The sequence below is a fragment of the Aythya fuligula genome, chromosome 4 (assembly GCF_009819795.1).
Source record: "Aythya fuligula isolate bAytFul2 chromosome 4, bAytFul2.pri, whole genome shotgun sequence".
Classification (NCBI taxonomy): Eukaryota; Metazoa; Chordata; class Aves; order Anseriformes; family Anatidae; genus Aythya; species Aythya fuligula.
Window position 1 is genome coordinate 71,355,834 of NC_045562.1, and position 19,428 is coordinate 71,375,261.

The 19,428-nt window shown below is 40.4% G+C and overlaps 1 protein-coding gene across 1 annotated transcript in view; it reads right to left on the reverse strand.

The window, feature by feature from the left end:
- EIF2AK3 (eukaryotic translation initiation factor 2 alpha kinase 3) overlaps nt 1-19,428 on the reverse strand; it is a 40,430-nt gene that overhangs the window by 10,868 nt on the left and 10,134 nt on the right. Inside the window, exons 3-12 of the mRNA XM_032186661.1 lie at nt 10,375-10,569; nt 8,278-8,408; nt 6,016-6,250; nt 5,659-5,821; nt 4,420-4,557; nt 3,779-3,901; nt 3,408-3,628; nt 2,954-3,066; nt 1,848-1,970; nt 486-635 (exon numbers count right to left, since the gene is read on the reverse strand). Coding sequence (XP_032042552.1) covers nt 486-635; nt 1,848-1,970; nt 2,954-3,066; nt 3,408-3,628; nt 3,779-3,901; nt 4,420-4,557; nt 5,659-5,821; nt 6,016-6,250; nt 8,278-8,408; nt 10,375-10,554 — 1,577 coding nt within the window. The 5' untranslated portion in view covers nt 10,555-10,569. The remainder of the gene's footprint in view (nt 1-485; nt 636-1,847; nt 1,971-2,953; nt 3,067-3,407; nt 3,629-3,778; nt 3,902-4,419; nt 4,558-5,658; nt 5,822-6,015; nt 6,251-8,277; nt 8,409-10,374; nt 10,570-19,428) is intronic.

Genomic DNA, 19,428 nt, shown 5'->3' on the forward strand with positions numbered 1-19,428 from the left:
TTTCCTTATTCCTAACACCCTCTATGTCCTTTACCTAATTTTTCATTTTTAGCCTACTTCTAACAAGCTTTATGAATCAGTCTGATCATCCGTCACGAATTTGTGCCAAAACTTTAATTGAACTACCGAAGTACTGAATCAGAGCTATCGAAACCAAAACAAAGAGGAGGACAGAGATGCCCAGGTTTAAAACCAAATCACTGTACCAGGGCATTCCTAAAAGCCCTGATTACAGAAGTTAACTTAAGAATTACAAGATCTAAGCTGAAAGAAGGACCTTAACACAACAGAGGACCCAAAAGCTGATCAATGCCATACAGAAATGTGATATTTGTACCTTGTTAAACTGAGAATTTAACAGATTAAGTTAACAACACAATTTCTTTCTTACATAGTCACTGCATCATCCTGGATCATCCACCAGTTCCCCTGTTCTGTTGGTCTACAACCTCAAATTCAACTTAGTAAGAAAACCCACAAGTTACCTTTCATCTTTCAACCACTGTTCATCCATCTTTTCCTGCCATCTCTCAGGTGGAGCTTCCAGCCAGGCGTTGAAATACCGAACAATACCTGGATGCTCGAGTTTAGCTAACGCCTTGACTTCCCGCATCACCTTTTCACGAGCCAGCTCCCTAGGATTTGGGTGAAAAGAAAAACAGAGACGGTCTCATAAAGCAGCAACACAGCATAGAAATTTCTGCAAAAGGAAGTTTAAACAAAGGTAGCCCAGTATAAGCCAGGCAAGTAATATTGCTCTTCACATGAAAAGACATCTGTTTAAAATTCCTCAGAGGAACTCCTTCAGGTTAGGAGCATGGGGAAGCAGTATGTGCTCATAACGGTTAAGCATTTAGTCACACCTTTTCAAGTAGTTACAGGCAGCAAAACTCAGAAGAAAAAGTTCATTTTGCTCTCAACTATTTACAAGGGCAGAAAAGTCCACTAAATAGCAATATTCTACAGGGATGTAGAAGACACTGGCACAGAAGACAGACAGAAATAGCTTAGTGTTTCTTTTTTAATTGGCAAAACATGAAGACTATCTCCATTCTACAGATAGGAAAATAGGTAGCCTGCTATCTACTGAAGTACATAAACTCTCTTCATAGGAGCGTAACTCCATCAAATGAATTCTGATGGTTTTATTTATTGGATTTAGATATGCTTGGAAAATAATTCAGGCTACCTTAAATCTCCAACCAAAACCCTTAATCTTAAATAATCACACTTCTTTAACACATTCAAAAATTAGTAATTCTAGATTTCATTGCTTTACCCCCTCCCTCTACTGGCCTGCCTGTTGCTGTTCTAACTTGAGATTTCCAGCAGCAGTGTCTCCCATCTCCCACTAAAAGGAAGTGCTGCAAGTTCTGTGTAGGGTAATTCAGCAGCAAGGCTTGACCACCTATGACTGAAAGAAAAGGTAGGGGTTGTGGGACCAGAAAACAAAACAAATGGACAAATGGAGTCAAAAAGGCCAGAGAGGGAGAAAGAAAGGGTGGAGTAGGAAAGGTAAGGAGAGGAAGGAGAAAAGCAAATTAACAGTGCTACAAGTAACTAGTGCTGTTATCAAAGGCTCAATTCATCAAGGAAATTAAAAGGAGTTCCCATGTAGCTGCAGCACCCTCACAAGGGCCCTGCTATGTTACTAGTTTAGGCAAGCAGGTCACCCTTCTGCTGTAAGTACATGTGCCAAATTCTCAATGCCAAAATTAATTCAGCCCCCCATTAAAAAAGTATGTCATACAGCATCATGATGAATCTGGGAAATCAGTTCAGGAGCAGATGGCTCAGCACAGGATCCCACCATTCATGAGTTTCGCTGTCTCATACTCATTCAGTACCTGTTAGGTAAACGGATCCTCTTGATAGCATAGTTGCAGTCATCCACTTTATTTCTGGCTTCAAAAACAACTCCAAAGCCTCCGCGACCCAGACACTGAATTGGCTCAAAATCTGTCAGGTATCTGGGAGGAAAGGTGTGAGAAAGGCAGAGAAGAATGGATGGACGATAAAGGAGAAAAATGCATTAGCAAGGATAGTTTAAAAAAAATCATTTGTGAAAGTGTAAATAACTTTGGTGCAGGCAATACAGGCTGAATGACTTCAAGCATTTCCTCCTTTTTTTCCTCTGTTTACCCATCCGCTGAGACAATCAGATGGTTACCTACTTATGAAACAGACAGGTGCTGATTATCTTTGGCAAGACCCCTTACACATGCACCTGACAAACTGAAGAAGTTTCAGAGTATCAGGTTCACCGTATACTGGATCATGGATATTTAGCTTAAACTCCTTTGCCCAAATTAGGCAGTGACAGCCAAGTATTTTCTAAATTGTGATTTGCCTTCAACCCCTATTAAGTATTTTGCTACTAGTCCTTCCAAGCACCTCTTCTGAAACAGTTCTTAAATCTCACCTTTCTTATTCCTCCTCATCTTAAATATTCCAGTTCCTATTTTCAGTGGGCTACAAATACACAAATTCACATTTTTTCCAAAATACCAGTGATATGCCCCTATACACTCTTAAGTCTCAACTACTTCATAATAACAACAAAGGCTTGTTCCAAATATACTCTGCTTATTCTGTAGAGTATATAAAACATGTTTCCATTCACAATTCCCTTAACTCTATTTTACTCCACAAGCACAGAATCAGAGGGAGTGAACACAGGTTAAGAACCTTAAAATCCAATCCTCCATTTCACATATCTGCAGTAAATAGGTGATCAACACTCCCAAGCAGAGGTTCCACATAGGCTCTCAGGGATTGCTTAGACGAATCAAAAGAGCAGTCTCCCACTGATGTGGGTGTCAGAATTCTTTCAGATTATCCCGAGGGGTCTGAGGACTAGGACAGGTAAGAGCTAGTGAACTCTTTTCTCCAGACAGCATCAAATGTCATACTGATTAAAAACTCCGTAAATGTCATACTGAGCTGAGCTCACCTGGATACGTATCCAGAGTTCTTGACATCACTCCAGCTGGTGTCCTTAACATCTCCGCAAGCAGGCTCATATTTACTATCAGTCTGGCACTGTGTTTCAGATTCCTTCCGCAGCTAACATGGGTGACCAAAAGAAGATCAAACAACAAAAAAAAAACAGTTCAAGCCCTAGTACTTGAGACCAGTTTGTACCCTTAGATATAGCATTAAATAATTCCAGTGTGAACATCTCTGAAGACAGCAGATATGGCTGAAGCAATTTGTTTGCTGAAGCAGTTAAGTAAATTGTACGCTGCAGCTGACAGCCTTCACAGATAGATTAAATAACACATTTAGGCTATGTTATCTTGTAAGTTATTAACTTATTAACACCACTCAGTGCAGACTCAAAACCAAAAGAAACGGCTAGAATACTACTTTCTGTATTTAGGATTCAGCAAAAAAATAATACTTACTCTGCTGTGAGGATGGGGATGGAAGAGTTTGCGTACGATGAAAGTTGTGGCCACAATGCAAAATATGATGGTGCCAACAATTTCCTTCCACCAGTGAAGTAGAAGAACAGGATCTTTTTTGCGAATGTTCTTGTAATTCATATCATCAAAAAATCTGACGGTGATCTGGGTGCTCCGTTTACCTCTTTCTCTTTTGTAGTAGGGTAAGTAATATCCATTATCTGTGTATAAAAGACAAAGAGGGCATGCTTTGCAGTTGCCTACAAATAAAGGGAACTGTCTTCTCTTTAATAGGTTTGTTCAACAGACACCAGGTGGTTTTGTTCACACGTTTTGTTTTGAAACACTTCAAAATTTAAAATTCCACCTACCGTATGGATACTGTAGAACTGAAAGTGCTCCATTGCTGTATTCTTCGTGAGAATACTTGTCATTGCTCAGACACTTGTCAAATTCGTCAGACCCCACCAACACTGGAGTCCTGGATGGAGAATCTAAGCACAGAAGAGACAACTTTGAGCTGAACTATTATAAATCAGTCTACTTATAGATGAATTTCATGAGAACTCCAGTTATCTTAGAAAATATCAGATTGTTGGACCAGTAGGTAACAACGAAAACTAACACAAACATTCACAAGGTAATCGTTAAAAGGTAACCATTACTTAACACCATTTGCCAGCCAAAATACTATTTTTGACAAGCCAATTAACTCATTCACATCACTAAAATAACAAGCTTCCTCTTTTAATAGAAAAAAAATGGTTTAGAAGACCAACATTTCATCATTTAAAATGACCCAATGAAATTCAGAAGTAAAAGGTAAAAAGTGAAAGTCATTTATAATTTAAACATCTCATTAAAAAGAATAAAGAACTAAGAGCACAAAGGTGTTTCTAGCTGTAAATTAGTTTGGGAACTATTAGACTAGTTTGACACATAATATAAATCAGAAATATGCTCTGTCTTTTCAGAGCTAAGACAATATAAGAAACTCTGGATTGTTACTTACGGATTAAAGGTTTCCATTTAATTTTGGGAAGGGGAATAATTGCATTATCATGCCTGGATCCCAGAGCCTTCGGGTTAGTTGGGAATTTTTCAGAAATTCTGACTGATGACTGAAGATACAGCTGGCCTCTGTACATACCTGTGTAACAGATCAGAGAGCATATTAGACTTAGCTTTCTTCATCCCCAGCGTAAAATCATCCAGGTAAGATGTACAGCTGAAAGTATTTTGGAAAATACTTTATATTCTGAGAATCTGAGATACTGACTCTGACTGAATTCAAGTAGTACATGCTCTTTTTTCCTCTGGAAATGCAAGAGACTAGAACACCTGGGTAGCTGAGGCTTCAGAAAAATATCACAATTTCTCAAGAGTTATAAAGCACCTTGGGCTTTGCTTAAGTAAGGCTTCCTTCAAACGTCTTACACTTGCATGCTGGTACACAGAACTCTTCAACAGCTGTTAACAGGAAGGCTAGAAAAAAATCTGTGTAACCACTAACAGGAAAGGTGTAAAGACTTAAAGAGAAATGCTAAGGGCTTAGAAAAAAAACAAAGCACATCTGCCTCCCAGAGACAGACAGCTGAGAGGAAGGACCTGGGGACACTATTCCTAGTTGTCAGAATTCACATCATATGAATACTGACAGCTGGATGAAAACTCAGTCACAGGAAAACTTAACTGAAATTTCTTCATAGTAAGTTACTTGTAATCACTGCAGAGGAAGAAACGAATGTGACAAAATAGAGGGTCAGAGGGCCCTCTGTTTTTCATTTTCCTTTTCCAAAACCAAAACATCATTTAGCTACCACTTTAGGCCAAACAGTCATAGAAATGGATTCTACCAGAGCCAAAGCTATGCCATACCTTCTGGTACACATTATCTTCTACAGAAGGTAAACATTACTTTCTGTAACTGACAGGATTTCTACGATGGGTACACAGAAATCTGACTTCAAGTGACAAAAGTAAAGGTGACCAGAGCAGGTTAGGAAGGGATGAGAACAGAGATCTATCTTTTGAAGCTTTTTAAATCAAGGGGAGTTGTTTTTCTGGGATATATACATTAGTAAAGCCTCTATTTTGGGGCTTTATAAACAGTCTACATTATATGGAGCATCAGACTGTACACGTTATAGCTCCTCTTGAGGGTGCTCTACCAGCACGGAAAGATCTGCTTTTCTGAAAGCTCAAAGAAAAGGATAATGTTTACAACCAAGTGCTCAGAATTGTGCCTCACCCAAATAGACACTGGATTCTGTGGCCCCTCTTGCAGCTTCCACAAGGTCCTCTTCATCTTCTAGCACTTCATTGTTCGTGGTGTAACTTGTGTCATCAAACAGACTGATCGGAATTACCTTGCCATCTTTAACCAGCCACGCAGAAGCAATTGGAGTGCAAAACTGAAGAAGAGAGAGTTAACTGGAAAATTAATGTTATATTAACTAGATGTTATAACAGTGTGCTTAAATTCCTTGGTTTAGTTTTTGTAAGAGATGTAACAGCTCAAAGAGCCAAAACTCAAGATGAAAGACATCATATATGATGCTGTAAAGTGTCTACGTGTTAACATTTAATACCATGTCTTTACCCCTACCTGGTATTCCCATTCCAGATGTCCTCCTCGTTTGTTAAAAGCCATAACCTTCCAGTCAGCTACTGAGACTTTTATCACTGTATCTTTCATCATAGCCTCCTGCTCATCCACATCTGAAATTATTTTTGTTTCTTCTTTGTTCAGATGTAATTTAAAATTGCTCTCAATGTATCCTGCTCTGTTTTCTATATCTGGGACGTAGTGCAGCTCAAAGTGGCCAACACTGAAATTCCACCTAAAAGAAAGAAAAAAACTTCATAGAAACTGATTGCATACTCCAAGTCAGTCCCAAACCCCTCCAATCGGAAGATTCTTATGCTGAATTACATAAATTTGTCCCACATTTTCATAGTAAATCCTCAGATTACCAGATGAGCACAGGTTTACCAGGAGAGGAAGCACTAATCCTCTAACTATATCCAGAATACAAACCAGAGAAATCTTGTTTGCCAACACAATGTAGAGTTGAGAAAACAGCTGGGGAAGTAGGGGCAATGGCATTAAAGGTTTAGCATATGGAGAGGGTAATTAAAAAAAACATCAAGGAATACATCTAGGTCTGTTTAGGTGGGAAAATGTTACATAGCTGATGAAAGCAACAAGCATTTAGGAAGCAGCATTCTCCAAAAGACACGCTTCATTAATAAAGCATGTTTTGAGATGTATGGCTTTTGAGCTGGTGGAAGGATGATATTTTTTTGTTGCTGTTTTCTTTTAATCCCACACACAAGACTTAACAGAGGATTTCTTTGACAGGCACTTCAATGAAACCAGCATTGCTCGTGTCCCAGGTTAACATACTCTCAAACAAGTATGACTGTATAAGGAACACAGAGTTGTCTTGCATAGCCAAAGGCTCTTTAACTTTTACAAACCAACAAATCAGGGCAGAAACTGAATTATTCTCAGAAAGAAAATAATGAATTCTTATTTCCACCATACAGCCCAATGCTGTAGAAAGATACAGAGGGGAAGCAACAGTAAATTTGTGTCTTGAACAGCAACAAGGGGGAATATACTTCTTAACAATATGCTTGGCTGCCCGAAGTTTCCTAGGACCAACCAGGAGTCAAAATGTCTCCTTAAAAAAAAAATCACACCACTATGGTAAAAGTCAAGCATATTTTATATAACAAGTTGAACTTTGTTTATTAAAAGCTTTTCTTTCTTTGGATTGAAAAAAGAGCTATCCTATAAAATCCACAGCAGTACTGTTCACCAGGAAAGCATCTCTATTTCTGACAATGAAGAAGAATTCAGGTACACAAAGTATCACGGTATGTTTTCAAGAGACGTGTAGGAAAGAAAAGCATGTTTTTGTGACATATCTCTCCCCACCACCATCAGCCCTCAAGAATCACAGAATCTAAGATCTCTCTTTTAAGACTTCTCATCTGCTAATCAACTTGAGTTCTAATTAGCTTATCTGAGACTACAGACACAACGTGTCAAATCCCGCTGCAAACAGAAGAGGGAGCAGGTGAACAGAGAATGACTAGTCCTCCTCTGAACGGCTGGGCAGTTATTTTATCTATGTATAGTAACCAGCCTTTTAAACCTGTACTTAAGGAAGGTGAGATTTTTGTTGTTGGGTTTTGTTGTCTTTTTGTCCAATTTGTCTATTTTTATAAAAATATTAACGTATAAAAACTTGTGTCACAACATTAGGGAAGACAGAAACTGAACCACTTCTTACAGATTGCAAAGATCAGAACATCTATGTTACAAAATTAAAGGAGACTTAAGAAATAAGGCTTTTTAAAATGTCTTTAGTCTTTTTTTCAATCACCTTAAAAAGAAACCTGAATACATAAAATATAATAAAAAAGCAAGGGTTGCCATGAGTAGGTAAAGAACTGAAGTGAATCAGTAAGTTGCCGAAGGCTCATAAACTATCTCCTGCTGTACCAGTCAACAGCTGGAACAAACCAAAGTGGCATTTGCCATGCATAGTACAGCAGTGAGACTCTTTTGAGGTATACAAGGACAATAAAGTTACTTTCATCTGATTTAGGGGGAATAAGTTCATGCAAATATTTTTTCCTAATGATCCATAACACTGAAGATAAAGAGATTTTTCAAAAGCATCGAGGATCAAAGGGGTTAGGTGCTAAGTGAGCCTGCTGCATTCCTTCGGTTAACAGTCCAAATTCCCTTATGCAATTCCTATTCTAATGAATAAAAACAAGTTTTTTATATGTAATGCTTTAAGGATTTGACTTTATCTCTGTCAGACTGTTTCTGAGCAATGACCACACTTACTTTTCATTGCCACTGCGTGGTCCAACAGCACGGACTGTTTTCTGGGTTCGGCGTAAAAGGAGTGTGTCTTCCTGGTCTGCTTCATCGTCATCCCACTGGCGACAGCCCATAGTTGAGCAGATGTACTTCACCTAAGGGACAAGGCAAGAGACTCAAACATACTTGGAAATCTGTAGAACTTCAATAAAAAAAAGTAACAAACAAGAACATTCAAAGCTAACAATTCCTATGAAATGCTTTCAGCTCGCAGGGGGATTTGGAGCTCTGGTTAGAGATGCTTGACCTGACTGATGGATGTCAAGGAGTCTGGTTTAACAGATAAGTGTTCTTCAAAACTACAGAATTCCTAGAACTTTTTGAAGATTACAGTTTGGACCATCTTTAGTCAGCCTAGGATATCTTCAAATATATATATTATAACTTACAATGATATTTATTTGACTATTCTTTGTGTTCTACTTCTAACAGAAAATGCAACTCTTTTCCCACTGTGTCTATGGACATAGATAATTTCTACAAGTTTTCTACAAGTAGGCTCCTGGCATAATTCTGTTTTCATTCCGTATCTGCCTCAGCATAACTCTGTTATGAACTTCAAATGAAGAACTATTGATTTATATACGATACAGCAGAACCATCCTACTTTATCTTTCAGCTAATAAAATGAGGATAAAACCTCATTAATTCACAGTCATGCAGACCTTGCAATAGTCCTAATCTCAAACAGAGTTTGGATTATATTGGCATTTGTGTATTGAAAAAAGTTGGACACGCTTTCAGGAAATCTGAACTGATGCCAAATTGACAAAGACAGACTGCCCAAACTCTCAACAAGGCACTATTTCCTGTATGCAGCACCTCTGCTACTGTAAGCGTGAGCCTGGAATCAAAGCAAAAACCGAAATTTCCACTTCCTGAATAGTGTGGGGAAGAGCAGTCTGTTGGTACAGTGCCTTTGCTATCAGTGTGAAAATCAAAATAATTTCATAAACTCTTGCTTTGGATCTAGACTGTTTATCACTAGTGATCACTGTACACAACGCAATAAAAGTCTTCTATACGACAACATCTGATCAAAATGCACAAACTGATTTTGTTGAAAGCAAACACTGGAAGTTTAAAGTTAAAAAAACATCATTTTTCTTTTTACCCATTTTAAAGATGCACTTTTTCTGATTTAGTAATGTCTGTTTTTCACTACGTAAAGTGTCTACAAGCATTTTAATAATATTTGACATAAAAGGTGGAAGAAAAGAGGGACAAAGTCCAGAACTCAAATGTAATAAATTCCTGTGCTTTTAGCTTTTTTAAAACATAAAACTACTAATCAGTGGATTTCAGAAGAAAATACTTTCTGAACCAGTCAGATAGCAAGTAGTTTTCAAATTAAATTTTAAACTCATATGCAGAAGTTAAGGGGAACTTCTAAGAGGGAGCATGCTTATTGGCAACAACTACAAACCTCAAGTGCTCGTGTATGTTGAATGTTTCTTGTTTTCAACCAGATACAACTTGTTAGTTGTGAAAAGATTAAAATCTAAAAGTGTTAAAAAAACATGCATCATCTAAAACTCTTTGATATTCAGTAAGCTGAACTGCAAAGTCTACTTCAGGCAGAGCTAGATACAAACATAAAATGAAGCTGAAGTCTTCCATTTCAGCAGCAAAGGGTTATTTCTTTCTTTTTCCCCTCACTCACCTCTAGTTACAACCCCCCTGTTCCTTTGTGCTGGTTCTGGCACTCTCCCAACCCCTGGCTGAGCTGACTAAATTTGCTAACCTAACAGAAAAGCATTCACTTTTTATTGGGTTAATTTTGTGCTGCGTTAGCTGTTAGTTGCATCGGCCCAGCCAGGGGGAAGTGTTAAAGCAGAAGGGACAGAGCAGAAGCTCACAGACAAGACAACACTGCAGTGATGCTCTGAGCCATATCACCACCACTCCAGCCTGCTGCGTTTGTTTCCCAGTAAATTCAGCTTCTATTTTTTTGTGCTGTGCAGCTGTACACTAGAACCATAGTGAAGTTTAAATCTTAAGAGCAACCTTTTGGCAACGCAGTGCTAGAAACAACGACAAGGCAACTTTTCAGGCTCTTACCTTCCCTGTGTATGAGCTCAGCCCATAGCTTGTTAAGGACTTTCCCCCAACTAAGACAACATCCTCGCCCAGCTTGTAGGAAGACTCAAGAAGAGATTCCACCGTGAAAGGAACTGCCTCCATGCTCTCTCGATCCCGATCCCACTGGAAAAGGTCCCCATCCAAGGAAGGAATTATCATCTTATTCCCAAATACCTAAAAAAAAATCAACAGAACATTAGGTAGCATCTAAACACATTTTTCACAAAACATATACAGATGTCAAATACAAAATGACGTACAGTATGAGTGCTTTATACACAGCACTTTATATTCCAACATCTTACTTTATGCTTGTGTATTCCTGTTCAAGGCCAGGCTGGATGGGGCTTTGGGCAGCCTGGGCTGCTGGGAGGTGTCCCTGCCCATGGCAGGGGGCTGGAATTGGATGGGCTTTAAGATCCCTTCCAACCCAAACCATTCTGTGACTCTACGGTAATCCAAACTGCAGCAAATGTAAAGGGAGAAACATTCCTGAAGAGACTGAACAGTCACTAGTTGGTAAGCAAGTACTGCACGTTATTTGTGATGGTGCTAAGTTTCAAGACGGCGGCATTTTATGTGAAGTTCCACCTTTTTCCACCCCTCACCACAGCTGATTTACTTCTAAACACACAATCAACCGTTCTCTCCAAGTCAGAAGACTGAATTTTGTTTTAAAATAAGAGCTGAGGCTGTGTGTGTACTCTTTTGCAGTTAACGACTACACCAGAATATCCATCCTCCTTTAAAGTAGGCAGAGCAATTATCACTGACATCAGAGCTCACGTTTCATTTTTGCCTTTTCAGACAGTTCAATCAAACTTCTCCTCCCCAGATTTTTTTTTATTTTGTTTATATACATTTCCTTTAATACTCTCTGGCTTTTCCTTAAAAGGCACAATAGGTCAAGATCTTTTCACCAGGATACAGTTTCATCCATTACACAGATTTTTCAAGGAGATCCTCACTCGGAAGGATGAGTCATTGTCAATGAGTACTAAGGGACTTATTAAGGAACTCATTATCAGCATCACAGACCATAACTAATACCGTGGAGCCACAGTGGCTGTGTCCATCATGTACAGTGAGAAACTATAATCCATATGATCTTGGCTTTTGAGGATATGGATTAACATGGAAGATGTTAACGGTTTTTCAGACCCTCTGTCCATTCAGGCAGTACCTTACAACATAATTACATTAAATTATAATGTGTAAGGGATCCGGATTTAAGTTCTAGTAAATATGTGTTAGTCACTTCAAAAAAGCATATTACTGCCAAACTGCAAGGCAGATAGTTGTAGTGCACAGCCATACAAAAGATCCAGAAGGTTTCTTCTTAAGTGAAGATCTGAAACCACATCTTCTGCATGATTAAAGTCTCTAGGATGAAACTTGTTATTCGCAGTGGGTCACAGAAGAGCAAACAGGGTTACCAAAGTCGAAATTCACATAAACAGGGAGAGAAAGTCAGGTCTTTTAAGTGTGTGCATGTCATGACTAATCTCTCCTACACTGTTTGGTACAAGTGATTCAGAGAGAAACTTCAGGTGAATTACCTGATAATGCTGGTGATTGTATCTAGGGTCCCTAAGGATCCAAGACCAGTACTTTCTGGTTTTGGAAAGCATCATGACAAGTGACAGTTACAAATTACTTCTCAGGATCACAACGTGTAACTGAAGAGATAACAAAAGCAAGCCCCTGAGTTCTTTGCAAAGCTAAATGAAGTGTTTTCTTCCCTTCCCAGATATTTACCTTACAACAAAAGAGGCCAAAACATGTTGGAAGAGACACTGTAATGCAGCATTTCTTGTGCATCACAGCTCTCACAGCCTCCCATGTGGGGGTGGAGAGGATATACACCTACATACACATGGCTCTATACACACACTTCCAGAAATAAAACAAAAGCAAACATTTGTGCACAGGGTCATTCGTAGAAATCACATGATTAGTGGAAAAATAAAGCAAACAAGGTTTACATAAACGTTCACATTCAAGAGCAGCCTTGTGATCTTCAGAACAAAGACATACAGATCATGGAAAACAGTTCAACAACAGAAGAAGTCGGCGCCAAACTTGCAGCTTTGACCAAGCTGGAGAATTTTGTTAAAACATTGAACACAGAGCAATTATGATAAAGTGTTTTTTTTGTAATATATTCTTTCAGAAATGCATAATAGTTACAAACCAGAACTCAGAGCCTGTGCAGATTGCATTAATAAATCCTCCATAAGGCTTCTTCCTGTGCATCGTTCAGCAAGGACATAAGCCCAATTTTCCAGGAGGATCCAGAAGAAGTTCTGCTGGGCTACCAGCCAGCTAAATTCATACAGCCTGGGCAAGCTACGTGGTGCTGCTGGTAGCCAGATAGCTACTTGTGGGTCCCAGCTTTTAGATAAGCTTCCTGAAAGCCACAACACCAAGGGCTGAGCATGCTCTGAGCACCACACTCATTGCCATGCATTTGTGCAGGCTCCTCATCCCAAAGCTCTGTCTCCAAGGCCTGACCAGTAAATCTTTGGGAAAATTTCCAGAAAATGGCAAAACGTTGGCCATTTCTGGGAATACAAAACCCAAATTCCCCCCATGGAAGTACGCTCCCAAGATGTGAGTCAATCAGGGTGATGCCTTGCTCATCTTCAAGAATTTCCCAGTAGTGGGGCACTAACAGCTCATCTGATACAGCCTCCATCCCCATCAGCTGCAGACGACAGATGAGACTGCTCTGGTAGCTCTGCTGATCACCTGCCCCTACTCCCAACCTTGGGAGCAGCACGTCCTGCATGACATTGGGAAGGAAAGGCTGAGAAAAGACACAACTGCTGTGGGTGGACACATCAGGAAAGCAAGTGCGGGCAGTGGGAAGAGCTGTAGTGCTGAAGGACAATGCTGGAGGAAGAATGGATGGGGTTCAACTAAAAACAGGTAAATGTAAGCTAGACATCTCAGTAACCATCACAAGTGGGGTATTTCACATCAAATGGAGGAACAGAGGCAAAACCGAATTCCTCTTCCTAGATGAAGATATTCATAAACGGGATTACAGACATGGCTCTGGCAAGGGACTGTACCTAATTGCCACAAAGCTCCTCTCCAGCTAAAATAGCTCTATTGTAGCTGAAAAATGAGGCAGGTGTGCAGATGTGCCTACTTCAGGTGTACACACGACAAAAAGGCATTTGTGGACACACGCCACTGCCTTTCACAAGTGTGGTTTTCAGAGCAAAGGTTTTAAAGCACAGCAACAATATCAATTCCTAGCAAATCCAGCACCTGAGAAGCAGCAAAGGGACTTTCCTTGAAAGTAGCAGCCAGCAGCATCGGCATGCAGCTCAGGTAGAGGAATGACATCACCCCGTATCTCTACAGCATTACCTCATCTGCTAATCCGAGGAGTGAGTCACCCAGGCAGTCAGCTGCAAATCTCTTGGCACAGAAAATGTAGGTTACCACGATGCACTTACACATTCCTCTGATCTGTCAATGTAAATAGCTATTTGTTCAGCTTCACCGGTCAGCAATATGGCACATAATTGTTAAGTGGCTTGTCTTTCAGAAGTAACACTTAGATTAAAAAAAAAAAAAAAGCCCTATATTAACTAGCGAGCCCTAAACGAGACGCTGCTCTTTTTTGCTCATTAAAGAGTTTGAAGCTGAAGTTCTCCATTGGCTCGGCGCAGGGTGCTGCAGGCCTATCAGCAGCGCTGGCTGCTCAATCTCCAGGCCGACGGGTGAGGTAATGCAGTTTCTAAAAAGCCTTGACAAAAAAGCCAAAAGGCGGAACGATCCGAAATGGCATACGCTACCAGGGAATTTGCTGTCTAGACTCTTTGCTGGAAAGGAGGGCAGCGCACGAGAGCTTCCACGACAGGTTGCTTCGGTGCAGGAAGAAAGCTGCTGATTTGTTGTAGGGGAAAAAAAAATAAAAAGCATCGTGTAAACAGAGATCAAAAAGCTTCCCCGAGCTGCTTAACAGCAAGCGTAACATTCATTTCCCATACCTAACGATCCTTACCGTACAAAATATCAAGCATGCTCACCTACAGAGAGCTGAAAAAAATGATACCACAACAGTTAATATTGTTTTCAGCTGTGCTGGACTTGCCAGTAACTCCAAGAAATAACTAAGCAGAGATCAAATCCTTCCCTTAGAATAGGAAGCGTTAAGTCTTTGTTTTTCTAACCCTTCAGCTTATGGTTTTCAAAACTTACTCTTATCATGAGATATCACTCCTGTAAGAGCTTTATTCCAGTTACTAATTAGCTCAGACTAACCTATATGATCTTATGTGATAAGGGTGCCTTTTTTTGTCTGTTACAGTAATCTTATTGTAGATGTAATCACAAACAAGATCAAAGCCCACATTGGGTATGCTCTGAGAGCTACTTCCCAGTGAGAACTGTCTCTAAGCCCCTCTAAAATTTGTCTAGGCAACATTAGGAGCCAATTATAGCAGCTTTGCTAGAAAGGGTGGAAACAGGAGTTTGCACAAACGAATCAGGGAAGGAGAACGTAATCACTTTGTTCCACATTAAAAAAAAAAAAAATCATAGCAGCATAGAGATATCCCTCCCATGAACTTTTAGAGGTTTTTCAGGTCACACACATGGCAAGGCTACTAGTTCAGGTGTCTGAACTGATTTATTGCCTGCCTTTTTTCAATATACTTATATACTGAATACATTTTTAATACATAAAAATATATATTTGAAAAAATATATATTTATAAATAAAAATATATAATATACATTTTTATATAAATATTTTTTCAAATATATATAGGGATGTATCTGCACTGCTGCACTGGTTTATGACTTACTTCCAATGGAAGTGGCTATTTCTCTGCCTCAGCGTGGATTTCAGGATGGTTAATTCCCATTTTTTCCCTTCAGGTACCTTCAGAAATTCTGAAGCATGGGGTACTACACTACAAGGATGACAACGTAGTATTTACCAACAGGAAAACCTTATTCAAATAAAAACACACCAGCATGAAGGGATCAGCTAGAGTCTAAGAACTTACTTTTCTGCAAACTTCTTGCAACTGACTCTTCCTTAAGAAGAAATAAAGACCCTAGCACAATATTCTGGAAAACAAAGGCTGCCCAGGTAAGCTATTCCACTGCCTAAAGCATTGGTAAAAGAGCAGAGAGTTCTCCAGAGCACACAGTGCTGTTTAACCAGCCAAGGAAGAAGAAAATTGACTGAAAGAGAAGTCCATGATTCACATCAGTCATATGTCAAGTGACCTTCTGAGATGTACTCAAGGGCAATGAGGAAGCTGAAGCTGGAAATACCTTACAGACAGGCTGTCATCAGTGTCTCGTCTTGAAAAACTTACTTTTTGTAAATACCTCCACTTCTGATTCAGCATGACAGTTGTTTACCAAGTACGTACCTGCTCCTACCTGCATCCTGTTTGTTAGCCAGTGTACGTGCTGAAAACATCTTCAAGATCAGGACTGTGAGAAAGGTTCTCTTGAACTGCTGATGCCCTGGTATTTGCTTCACGGTTTATGGAGGGAGAACATGGCCAGCCTTCTCTGAAGGGAAGGGACAGCCTGGGCCAGGCTGACATGGCAGAGAAGCCAAGGAAATGGGCTTTTATCTCAGCCAGATTGTGATAAAGTGTAAAGGCACACAGGCCTTCCAAGGAATAGTCACTGCACAAGATTCTGAAACACAGGATGACTTTTACCCAGGAACAGGAATTCACAGGATTTCAGAAATGTCCTAGCCTGGCCCCTGCCAAGATCCATATGACAGAAATATGGAAGTTTTTACCTTTTTCCTCTTCTTCCACCATACTCCCCTACTTGGTAGTTTCTACTTCATTTTTCGCTGGCTAGAACAGACTGGGACAAGTCATGAATTTAACTTTTGTGGCTGTGTTTATAAGGAATGGTGAGTGCAAAGTACAAGCATGGAGCCGAAGTGATGTAATCCTGTGCCTAGAGAACCTGTTTGAAAACTCCCTTTTATTGTTTCCTTGAAGAAACACCTGCAACACGCTTCCAACAACTTCACTGAATGACTGCAGTCGGCATCTCTGGCACAATTCCACACTGCAGGTCTTAAAACCTGATCAAGGGTCAGGACCCTGGCTGCCTTTTGCACTACACACCACAACAGAAAGTCTCCTTGCCAGCATAAGGGGCACGGTGTCCTGTTTGGCTTGAGTTTGCCATTAGAAGCATTAGCCCTACCGTGTCCTCTGCCCTCCCTTGAGCAGCCACGCAGCGAAACAGAGGAACAAGAGGAACCGCAGCGTGTTAAGCAGCCTGCCCCAGCTTCAAAAGGCATCAGTTCCCCAACGCTGTTTGCTGTGCAATCAAAACAGCCCCTTCTGAAGAGGGCCAGCGAACTAAAATACCACTGTTACTTTAATCACAGTCAAACAAGACTTGGGATTTTGACTACAGAGATGCCAGCCTGCCTCGCTGCCATGGCAACAGACTTTTTAAAACTGTTCTCCTTAATAATCAAAAACGCACGGTGCTGTAAGAACGACTTTATTTTGACATTATTCCATCCCCCTCTTTAACGTAGCAAGTTCTGTTCAAAAGAAAAAGACTTCAGCAGTCTTCTGGAAGTTAGGAGCAGTCCTTTCCAAGGCATGCTGGAGCTGCTGCTACTGAGCCCAGGGCTGAGGTCACTGAAACCAAGGGAATGTTTGGGAAAAGATCAGTAAGGCAAATTACCCCAAACCTCACTGCTACAGAAACAGGCACTGTACAGAAGCTCATTAACTACAATGTCAACATTGGTGTTGTTCCAGTATTGGGATGTTTTAAGATGTTTGACTCCCCCCCCCCAGCCCAAATCTATCTTTCAGGACTGCACAAGCTCCTATAGGACCACTATGAAGAACTTAGGTGAGACTTCTCTTAAGAGATGGGGAAAATGGGCAAAAACACCAACCCACATCACTTTGGGGATCCAGGATTTAAGTCTATCTTTGCCAGGCCTGGCGCATTTTTTTCCCTAAACCTGCCTGCACAGGGTGTTTTTTTGTTTTTGTGTCCTTACCAAAGTCCCCATGTCTTGAAAAATTCAGAGTCAGAGCAATTCCTATGAGAAAAGAGCCCAATACAGGAGAATAAGAGAAGAGGGCAAATGCAAAGTCTCCTTTTTCAAGGATGCAAGGACCACAGAGGGCTTAGAGGACAGAAAGCACGAAACACACAGTGACTCTGACAGAAAGATTAATAGGGTTACCTGTGGATAGAGAGTAAAGTCCAAATGAAAATTAGAAATGAGATGTCAGCAGCTGGGCTGCAGGAAGAATGATTTGCTAAACTGTCTAAAATGTTTAGTGCTTGAAAGAAGCCTTTTCTTGTACAGGCAGAGATAGAGGCTGCAAGTTCAAAATGGGTTTAAGGCAGAATAAATCGCTGTGTTGTATTTTGGGCAGCTGAGCTCCACATATCTAAGTCATCCACTCTCTGCTCTGCAATGGGTATTTGTCTAGGCATTACTAGAGATGATCCATTCCCGGTTCTGTAAACAGCAGAACTGTTTAGCAGACAACACAAAACATGCAGCCTACCATGTGTAATTAAATTACCAGCTACCATCAAGGCAACCAAACACCACAGACAGCGGGCTGATGATGAACGACGTTCCCAAGCTCTGCTCCAATGCATTTTGGCCACGTCTGCCAGTGTGACAGATGAAAGTCGGCCACCACCATCAGCCCGGGGTGCCTCTGTCAGAGAAAACTTTGCTGGCATTGTTCGAGGAAGAGCATCGCTGGTGATGCTCAGGGCTGAGCACTCTGCTATCACACAAGCCACACTTGTTATTCTGGCTCCCCACGTGCCCTGTAACGGAAGCTTTCCCCCCCCAGACATCGTTACAGCATGAGTTAGAGGACACGTGTCAGCACTTTATCAGAGCTTCATCAGTACTAACTGCATTAAGTGTCAGCAAGAAAGCCACCGAGCTGCAGTTATAGGAAGTTGTTTTTTTTTTTTTAATTGAACGAGTCATTAAACTCTGATGATTGTCTTTGAAAATGTGCATTTTGATAAATACTTACAGCCACTTGTCTAAGCAACAGATCGATTTGTCACCCTGCAGAAGACACAATGCTGCATCACATTAAACCCCCAATTTAGGTCAGGAATCCACCACCGAGCCCCACTCCCCACAGACTTAACAGTTCACACTAAAAAGTTCAGCTGGATTTTCTACAAAAGCACAACTTCTGGCTATCCAGATACTTTAAAACAATTACTGCCTTGCCAATGATATTCTGATCACTACTTCTGGCCTTGTTAAAGAGGTATTTTCAGGATAATTATAAATCTTTTTTTTTTTTTTAATCTCACCCAGAAAGCAGAGATTTATACTCAGAAACACACAGGTAGCCAAGTTCTCAAAGTATGTCCCTCTTCATTGCCAAGCTCACCTCGCATGTTTCCAGCAGCAGAAACAAAAAAAACTGTTGGAGTCATCAGTAATCATAATAAATCTGTGTAGTTAAAGAGCAGTCGCGTCTATTCTCTTCTTGTAAAACACAGGCTCCTCTCCCCTTGATAGCCCTAATAAGCCTTCTCTGCCTCAATTGCAATTAGAATTTATCTTCCTTTGAAGTACAATTCTGGACACTCACTCCTTATTCATTATGAGCTTTTCCAGGACCATTTAGGACTCTTAATCTCTCTCTCTGCCCTCAGGCAGCGTGGGATCACATTTCCTTCCCCTGCAGAGGAATTGAGATGGCAGCTGATAACCCATCACAGGATCTCAGCACACAGGGTTCTCAGTTTTAAATTGATCACCTCCGACCTTCAACAAAACTGTTGTTATCAATCCCTGCATCTTGTATTTCATTCAGTACAGTTTAATTCTATTTCTATTACAGAGAACTTCTATGATGGAGAACTGGCTTACGCCCCAGCCCTCCTCTAGAGGAATGATACCTCCAGCTCTCTGAGCATCTGGTGGTCTTGTATCTGTTCCAGCAGTTCACAAAAGTAAAGATGAGCTACAGGACACAAGGAACTCTACAAATAAACTCT